Below are 10,415 nucleotides of genomic sequence, written 5' to 3'. Positions count from 1 at the left end.
GTCCTCTTCATCAGCACTACTACTATAACCATCGTCATTCATTACCATCGCCACATTGGTCATTAATTTTAGTCCTCCCCACGTCCTCCCACGTCGCCATTTTCACAATGTTATTTTCAGCTAGCACGTTGAAAAACAAAATGATTTTAACTGCTGCTCACCAATGAAGTTGTCAACCGCAGTGTAAAATGAAGATTTTATTTTTTATAAATAATGAAAATTTTGAAGCTGCAGCCGAGCGTCATCAAGTTGTGGTTGCGTGGGACTCTGTTTTTGAGCCTTCCCATCTTGAAATAACTGCAGCTGCGCTGCGAGACGACTTGTTGGTCGAAATTTTAATTTTGAAACAGTAGGTTCAATCAGGAATCTTGTGGTGCATTTGTGAATTTTAAAAAAGGAAACGGCTTTGATTTGTTCTGAGCAACATAAATAACATTACACGTTCATTGTTAACATTTCTAAATTTATTGTAAGTTTATCTATTGAACTTCATAAAAATCCACTGGTTTTAATTGGAAAATTTGTTAAAAATTGTGGGTTAAACAAAAAAAACCTTTCTAAATAATGTAAGCCTCCACAGTAAATTTCTTTTCACGTGGCAGAAAAACATAATACAAGATAAGGGGTGCGGTGAGTCTCTGGTTTGGAGCCTTAACCAGTAGTTCCTGATAGGTAAATCTCGCTTATCTTTTTTGGCTATTCATCCAGGACAAGAAACATCAGCTGCATTGCTATACCCATTCCTAAGATAAAAATAAAATTAATTAATTAATAGAAATCATATACTTAAAATACAAAACTTATAAACCAACAAATTTTTAAATTTTTAACAGTTTATAAAAAACAAATTACAATAGATTACTTTGGCTTTCCACATTTTTTATTTCTTTTCGTATTTTCCCAACAAAAACAGAAGTAGCGGCAAAATAGAATTTTTAAAGTTTCTTGAAGTTGAGGTTGATTTAGACAGGAAATTAATAAAATAAAAATTTTTCAAGATGAGGCGGTCGAGGTCAACCATTCTTGGTGGCAGTAAAATTCCGGCTAGTTTTTTAAAAATATCATGTTTCGTTCGCTATTTTCAAATTTTGTTGTCCTTGTGTTGTTTGTTTGATCTCTGATTGATAGCTGATTGTGATTGAGTATTTGTATGTATATATTGTATATTAATATATTTTATCACTAACTATTACATTACCTATCTATGTGTATCTATATTCATCTATGTGTGTATGTATCTATGTGTATATCTATATCCATCTCTATTCTCTATGTGTATCTATCTATCTTTGTACATCTGTCTGTATCTCTATGTGTATCTTCTGTATATATCTATTTGTAATACAATGTCTGACTGATATCATCTGATGTGGTCAAACGTTAAGTTTCATTCCAAAAGCAATTAATTAGTAGATTATGCATGATACTACAGCTGTAATAAAATTGATAATTTAATATTTAAAAGTTGAAAAAAATTTTCAAGGTTAGCGTGTTAGTGTTTTAACTTTAATTAAACATTAAATTAACTTTTCTTATAGTTATAGCATCATTTGTATATAGTTTTATAGCGACATTAAACTTAACGTTTGTCCTGATGTGTCCTAATCAATAGGACCTAATGATTGATCTCTGTAATGAAAGCATAGGTCAGAGTCTGTTAGCAGTGGATATTTTAATTTATACTTTATATTAATATGCATTTTACAAATTTGAAACTTTTTTGTAGGTTTCTATGGCACGTGCTTCATCGGTCTCAAGATATAATGATCCTGCTAGCAACAGGCATTCCGGTTGGTTGGATTCATGCAGTTGAAGATTGTTCAATAATTTCAATTCGATAGAATGATTTGATTGTTTTTTTTTTTATTGTAAAGAACACTGTTTAAATATATTTTACTCTGTAATTTATAAAATAATTGTGTGGAGTAGCATTAATCATCATCTTTCCTCACCCAATATGTTAGGAATGTCCTCCAAACTTCCCTCAATGCAGCAGAACATGGGCTCCAGTAAGAAAGCCAGCTTTGCTCCTGGAAGTGCGTGCTCCAGTGCAAAGTGGGATGATGTTTCATGTTGTTGTTGTTGTTGCTGCTGCTGTTGCTGTTGTTGTTATTGTTGTTGTTGTTAGTGATGGGGACCATAATAGATGACTTGATTCTTTGGCTTCTAAGTACCAAGTTATGTTTCATGTTTGGCTAATGTTTCAATCATTAGCACACATATACTCCTGTTGCTACTGTTCTTATATTGTTTTTGTTTTTCATACTAAAGGCAAGTATTTTTGATGTCTAGGTATGTCTATGTATAAGTCTAAGTATCCATTGAAGATGTTATTAATTGTAGGCTTTTTTTATATGCAAGGCAGAAGATTTGTAATGCTATCATCAAGGATGTTACTCTTACACATATTAGTTCATGAATTTTGATAAAAAGTTTGAATTTTTTAATAGCTTTTAAAATGAAAGAAACATTGCTTGGGCTATATAAAGTTATGATGGTGAAAATGTTTATTTGGTATTTCGCGTTAGTACAGATTATAATATTCGTTCAGTATTAAATGAAGTAATAAATTGTGATCCTGATAATGATGATGGTGATGATGACGATGGTGATGATGGTGATGATGATGATGATGACAAATCAAGGAGTGGCAACAATCAGATGAAGGATGGGCTGAAGGATCCCAGACCTGTCACCGACAAAACATTCAAGGATATGTGTCTCAGCAATCTATTCAGTGTAATTATGTTAATTATTCACTGTGATTACGTTAATTACTGTGTGTGATTATGCTAATTATGCAGTGTAGCCACCCTCATTATCATCTTTATGATTACGTTCATTTTGTTATAAAATTGTAAAAAAAATTACTAACAACAATGACGACAGTAATGCTGGTGGTGGTGATGATGATGGTGGTGGTGATGGTGATGATGATGATGGTATAATAATTTTTGTTATTATTTTTATCCTTGTTTTTATCATCATTTTATTGTTGAGTTAATGCTATTTTTATTGTTGTTATTATTATTATTAAAATTTTCCTTATCATCACCATAATAATTATAATCATAATAAAACAACGTCGTTGCCATCATCTGCAGTTCCTCTTGTCCAAAAACTACCCCCACATGGTCAGCTCAAAAGGCCTTCAGAGCCCCTGGCAACTCTATTTCAAAAGGAATGTTTGAGGTGGGTTCATGTGAATTATGAAAGAACATGACTCGTGGTGATATATCCTGCTCATGCACATGTGAATTATGAATGAATGTGATTCGTACTTGTTTGACTGAATTTAAAGCAAAAACATTGTTCTCTATCAAATGAAATGTGTGCATGATGCGTGGTTTCACAGCATGCACTGTACATGCTTGTTGTTGAGAGAATTAATAAATGGAAATAGCATTAATTATTTAATAATGTTGATGTCATCATCCTAACAGTTTCTGCTGCAGTTCATGGCATTTCCTGAAAATTACAGACTGGAAGGGAAACTGGAGGACTCTTTCCCTGAGCTGATGAACCTCCTGAAATATCCAATTGTCATCCATAAAAGGTTGTTGTCAACAAGCGACTCTTCCAGCTGCTTCAACATATAATCTGTTATTTTCTTTCTTTTACAAACGTTCTTTCCAGTAGTTTAGTTCAATGTCTTTCTTACTGCTTCTATCACCTTAAATCTTTTCTAATGGTAAGGCATGCATTAAGAACATACAACTTACAACAAACATACAACATTCCACAAACATGCAACATCTCTCAGACACGCCTCCTCCTACAAAAATATGCTGCACCCACAAACAGGTACCTGCAAACAGTGGGTGTGCCCCATCAGTGGCCCTACCTTCTTGCTTCTCTGGATTACATCAAGAATCTAATAGAGGTAGATGATGTAGGGATGGGTTTTTGTTTGCTTGACTATTTTTTTTTGTATCAACCGTTTATCTTTGTGAATAATATCATCATTTGATTGAGATTTTGTTGTTTATTGCTTAATTTTTTGTTGCCTATGACAAAAAGTCTTACAATAATAACCGAAATAATAAAAGATAAAATCTTATCTGCTTTTTGAACCATGATCTCCAATGGATGGATGAATGATGATTAATTAGTAATTGTTTGCTGAACTGTTGTCTCTGAGCTATTCCTCAAGTATCTATCTATTTATCTATCTATCTGTCTGTCTATCTATCAGTTTTTCTGTCTATCTATCTATCTATTTGTCTGTCTGTCTGTCTATCTATCTGTCTCTCTATCTATCTATCTATTTGGAGTAGGTGGTTTTCAACTTAAAGTTGGTTGGGTCCAAGAAAAATTGGATCAACATTTTGAAATAAATATTTTGTTGAAGTTTCAAAAAAGAATGAAAATTGATGACTTCATTGTGAGATAAAAAATTAATTTGTTAAACAGAATGTGTCCGATCCATATGAGGATATATTGGATTGGATCAGCGTTGAGAACAGGGTGTGTTACATGTCTTCAACTGCCAGAACCATTTTTATTGTTGTCGTTTTTGTTGCTGTTGTTGTTGTTTTAAAGTTTTTCAGTTACTAGTTTGTTATTGATTTTAGATATTATTACAAGATTTTGATGAAGATAAGAAGTTGTTTGATTTAAATTTTAAATTTATTCATTATAAATATACTTGAGAAATAGTTCAGTGCCACAGAACTTGATTAATGACTGCATGTGGTGAAGTAAATGTTTACAATTTGGCCCTAAGTGCTGCCTGATGAATTGTTAAACAGACGTTGTTTCATATTGAGATTGCAATAAATCATACATAAAAAACTTGAAACTGATGCTGACAATAGTTTAAACACCTGATGGGATTCTTCTTCCAGGAGTTTGTCAAGTTCACAGATAAGACGTACACGGTTTTCCTTCAAACCGGCGAGGAGGAGTTTGTGGAAGAGACTGACATCCTCATGCAAAACATAGGTCACCATGATTTGAATGATTCGAATTAAATTTATTTAACGTGTTACTGCACGCTGCACATCGTGTTTATGTAATTTATACTTTATGTTTAATGTGGATAAATTTATGGGCATATTTGATCATCTCAACTATTGAAATCTGATCAACCGGCTACAAACATCATTCTGTTATGCTAGCAATTGTAAAATCTCACCACACCTACCAACTTCTTCATTTTACTTGTTTGGAATTTTTTTCATTTTTATGATTATTTGTTTTCTTTTTGTATATTTTTGTATAAATTTTGTTGTTTTTGTGTCTTGGGTGACTGTACGTACAAGCTCACTGGTCTTCTCTTTCTACCTGCCCTAGGCTGAAATAAAAAATTGAGGTCATTGAGATGTTCTTCTAAACCAAACAATGATTTATTTAAAAAAAAACTCTCCACCATTAGTTCAACACCCCAATCTGAAAGAAGAGAATGAAAAGTTGTTTGAATACTCTAAAAAACTAGAGGAAGAAGTTGAGGCAGCAAAAAAGAAATTGGTCAGTTATGGTGGTTTCTTTTGCATGTGTCTTGCCTATTTTATTGTCTACTGTTAACTTTATTTTATGTTTAGCATTTGTTTAGTTGTTCATTTGTCATTTTTATCTAGCCAGGACAATTCATTTATCTACTAGGCCTCTGTTATAATAATAACAACAATCATGGTAATATGTAATTTATGCAGCGTCGCATGGATAGTGTCTTTTGAACGTTTTAATTTTGATGAAAAATATCGTAGCTTGAAAGAAGAGAAGAAAAGGTGACTCAAGATAAAGAATTGAAACAATATGAGAAGCAGCTGGCATCTTTGAAACAACTAAACAAAACTGGACAAGAACGCAAGATCAGCATGGAAAACTGTATCAGAGATCAAGAGATGAAGATTGATGCTTACGGTTGGTTGGTTGGTTGGACGGTTGGACGGTTGGTCGGTCGGTCGGTCGGTCGGTTGGTCGGTCGGTTGGTCGGTCGGTCGGTCAGTCGGCTGGTTGGTTGGTTGATTGGTCTGTCAGTCAGTTGGTTGATCTAATTAATTAGATGGTTAATTCGATTGGCTTGTATGAAAGTATATTTAAAACTTGAGAATTCATTCAATTTATTTCGCTTGAAGAGAGCAAAACTCGGCGTAAATGATTCAATTATTAATTTTCAACATTACGAAACATTTAAAACGAGCAGACAAGCAAATTGATGAGTTGCAGAAACTCGTTCAGTTGCGGGAACAAGAACTGGAGAGGCAGGAGCAACTTGGATTCAACGTCAACCAACTTGATGCCGAGCGCAAAACTATCTTGACCAAATATGAGACCATGGAAGGTTCATATGCGGTTTTTTATTTTTATTCGTTATATGTATGTAGTATATACTATATAGTGTGTGTCTAGGCATTTTTGCAGTATTTTTTCACTAACTCAAAATAAATGAATTATTATTGCTATAAAATTGCATCACCTATGCTTATCTTCTGAATGAGTGGTCATCTGACTGGGTGGTCATCTAAGTAGCTTTCCATACTATGCAACGTAGTTTCTGCAATTTTAATTATTTCATATAAATTATATTCCATGATAATTGTTCTGTCTAGAATGCACTAAGTAAAGATTGTTGTCACTGCATGTTGTCGTCATCGTCTTTTTTTATGTAAATTTGTAGGAAGGAGAAAAGAACTGGAAGAGGAAACCTTGAAACTGAGTGAGATGAGGAAAGAAAAGAAAGATGAGGTTATTAAAACATCTTTTGAAACATGCTTGCGTACTTTGCATTCTTACATATATAAATTACTTCACTATAATACACACATATGTTATTACATGCATTCAAACATACATACTTAAGTACATATGCACCCGCTTCGGAATGACCACTTGAAACAGATCCTGAAAAAGGTCTCAATGCTTGAGAAGTGCATCAGGGAGTGTTTCATCATGACGAAAGAGGAGGAGGATGTCATGTTTGCTCTGAAGTTCGACATCAATGATGGTGAATCATTCGACTGCGATGTCATCACATTGAAGGTCGGTCATGTTTTTTTTTCTTTTTTTTCTTTCTTGGTGTGTGTTAACCGTTGGAATAGATTTCAATCACTCGTGGTTGATGGTATCCGGAATTAAATTGTATTCTGTCATCGTTATTGAGGCGAATGTGATGAACCAGATGATGTTTGAGTCCGCATAGCTTTTAATCATTTTAAATTTTATAGTAGATCTGTACTTCTATGATTATTATTGTGCTATAATTTTTAATATTATTATTGCAATTTTTCAAATTTGTCTCCACCTAGAACTTAGTGTACAAACAAATCAAACCTCGAGTAGAGAGAGAGTTGATGGAAGACCAGGCTACCCTCAACAATGATCGCCTTCGTGATCTCACTCAGAAGCTACAGGTCATTAAAAATGAAATTATCTCCATTGACGAGTTGACTCGCAAGGTTGAAGAAGATATGCTGAGGAAAAAAGAGGTGAGCTGATTAATTTTTTTTTTGCAAACCGGTTGATAGGATGCTACAAAGATAATTATACTTCATACCTGTCAGTTGCTTAAGCAAGTGCTTTGATAAAATATATCAAACAATGATATCTGTTAGTGGGGCAACGATTTTATTAAATAAAAATATCTTAGCGTTGTTCTTAATTTAATGTATTTGGGTTAAAATATACATTTCATTGTGGTTGATTTTGGTACAGGAACACGAGGTGTATGTGTCACATAGAATCAATCAGCTCAAGAACTTAGAGGGTGAGTTAGAGATGATGAAGAAGAAGGAAGAAAGCATGATTGCGAGATGTGAAGAGGCTGAGAGGAAGTTAGACACTTTGTAAAATTTTTGCAAACCTCTGATGTCTAATTTTTTAAAAATCATTTTTGAGTTTTTTCTCCATGATTCGTCATTATTTAACAGCATACATCCACGGCCAGGGTTACGAAAAAAAATTCACCGCTTTTATGTCCTGGCCATTTGATTTGCTGCTCCTAATCTTATCGTCGTTGTCTAGGTCTAACATTCAGCATGTTCAAAAATATAAATGTAATTTCCAAGTGTTATTTGCATATGCATGTGTAAATAAGGAACTCTTGATATTACTATAGTGCAGCAAACCTCAGATAGAAAATTAAATTTATAGAGTCTTATTCATTGTAATGACATGCGACCAGCACAATTTCACTTGAGTAGTTTTTTTTTATGTTGGCTGTCGATCGTTTGATTAATGATTATTTTAAAATTTGAAACAGTTTGAAAGAATTGGAAGAGAAGAAGATGAAAGACAGAGAAGAACACTTGAAGGATTTTGAAGAATGGGCAGTTGATTTTAAAAAGCAGAACATCAAGGCTTTGGTTTCTAACTTATTTTTATCTATGTTCTTAACCAGTTTTGTATGGCATACACGAAGGCATCTTAATTGTTTAAAGTTGCAATCGCATGTTGTGTTGTCGTGTGCGTGCAATGCAGTAATCAGTGGTTGAAACAAACATTTCGATCAAGTTGCAAGCATCTGATCGTTTCTTCTCACGTTTCAGTAAACGTCTGATGACATATTTTCCAGAGTGTCGTCCGGAATTATTCATTGCTGGAGATGCTTGCTGCAATTATTCATACAACCACCACTTGTGTCATCATTTGTAGTAATTTTTTGTCCTTCAACTTAGAAAATGCTGTCTTCGGCACAGGTTGTCAGTATTATGGCTATCTTAGAGCCATGCTCTAAACTGCTTTCTTTTTTTCCTCCAGTTAGACTTTCATTCGCACCATATTTCTGTTTTACGTCATAATTTTTATTTCCTGTTCTCATTGCCATAGTAAGACAGAACAACCACTGTAGAATTTTTATGCATTTGTTATATCTCTACAAAACTAACAAAGCCAACCAACTGATAAAAAAGGGCCTAGCTGAATATTCTAAATAATTAAATAATTGTGTTGTTTTAACTTTACTATATTGATAATAAAAATTATTATTTAAATCATCCTAGGAAACTTTTAATCAGTTCAAGAAATACACAAAGAAACAAACTCGTAATATTGAAAAATTTCTCTCACAAGTTGCTGGTCTCGATGGCGACAGTCAGATGGGATGACTACTTTTTAATCCTGTGACTTTATTTTCAACGAAAACTTGTACATGATTGATTTTTATTACCAGTTAAACTCAGCATTACAATTATTCTTTGTTTCCAATTTATTTTAACATTTTTTTTGCTTTAAATTTGTACAATTGTGTGTGCGTGTGTAAGTAAAATAACGTTTAAAAACGGTAAACTGTATCATTATTCATTTAAATGTCATTCTCTACATGATATCAAGATATATTTTTTTCACATGTTAAATTAAATTATTGTGGGTAATTCAATGCGCGCTACTTCCAGTCATCCGATCATGGGGTCGCCGAATATATGGGTGTCACAAAATTTCATAGTTCGTAGACATTTATCAAAAAAAAGGCTAAAGGTCTATTACACTCTTCTAGGCTCGAAGAAATTAACAACCTACATTCATAGAATAAATACTGAACGACACATTACACGAGAAGCATGTCTTTTTGTCATATTCGAACCCGGATACTGCACGCACAGCAAAACTGCACCAGACGACTTTAAAAACTAGGCCATCTCGCCACCGTTAAATTTAAACAAATTAACGTTGACTTGGAAGATAAAAGAGTGCAAATTGTACATATCTGGAAGTATCAGTCAACTGCCAGAACATTACATCACCAATGAAAAGGCATCTGCGACAAAATTGCTGCTTTTGCTTCCAATAAAGTTTGTGGACAATTATTAAAATATGGTAAGATTAGGATGTACAGTGGATAAGTGGGATAGTCATATTATACTTTGAAGTTATGGAAGCAACCTGCAAGAGTTTTGAGAGGCGGGAAAACTGGAAATCGATCTTTGAGTTCTAATCACATGCTTACTCATAAATTATATTTATTGTATTCTAAATAATTTACTTATATACGATTGAGCCGATGATAACCGTCAAAACTGTCAAAAATAATCCTAAAAATTTGCTACCAAGATTTGGTGCAAGATTTACAGATTTCAAAGTGAGTTTCGAACTTTCTATTGTTAAGTTGTTTAAAATTTATATCTATATTTTTTGATAAGTTTGATCAAAGTTGTTCTTCAGATATGCAATCGAAAATTGGAAATATTCTGAATCATATGATTATTAATCATTCAAAGCAATTCAACATTGATAATTGATTATTAATTGCATAATTTAAATGAGCTATTAACATTAAATTTTTAGTTATTCTTACGACTCATTCAACTAAATGTTTAAAAATTATTCAAAGGAGTGGATTTTTTGATAAAAATGCCAACGAATGTTTATTATTAATTTTTGAAGACATTAATATTCTTATAAAAAAAATATTTATGAGCCCAAGAGGAAGGCAGAAGAATGCAGTCTTCCAATTGGACGATGCGTTTGAATGTGGA

General features: G+C 33.1%; 1 protein-coding gene across 1 annotated transcript; it reads left to right on the top strand.

Annotated features, from left to right (window-relative positions):
• Positions 1–2,661: 2,661 nt before the first annotated feature.
• On the top strand, positions 2,662–9,689 carry HELRODRAFT_194024 (hypothetical protein; the record flags this gene model as incomplete). Its single annotated transcript, XM_009030068.1, has 17 exons — positions 2,662–2,747; positions 3,105–3,192; positions 3,444–3,556; positions 3,805–3,883; positions 4,414–4,467; positions 4,818–4,944; positions 5,378–5,469; positions 5,709–5,829; positions 6,149–6,286; positions 6,623–6,690; positions 6,844–6,984; positions 7,251–7,430; positions 7,657–7,775; positions 8,204–8,306; positions 8,619–8,699; positions 8,943–9,033; positions 9,574–9,689. 17 exons carry the CDS (start codon positions 2,662–2,664, stop codon positions 9,687–9,689), a joined length of 1,797 nt encoding a protein of 598 aa, XP_009028316.1.
• Between the last annotated feature and the right edge of the window lie 726 nt (positions 9,690–10,415).

This window comes from Helobdella robusta (assembly GCF_000326865.2).
Source record: "Helobdella robusta unplaced genomic scaffold HELROscaffold_64, whole genome shotgun sequence".
NCBI classification, from domain to species: domain Eukaryota; kingdom Metazoa; phylum Annelida; class Clitellata; order Rhynchobdellida; family Glossiphoniidae; genus Helobdella; species Helobdella robusta.
Note: the sequence above shows the minus strand (reverse complement) of the source record. Positions and strands in the feature narration are given on the sequence as shown.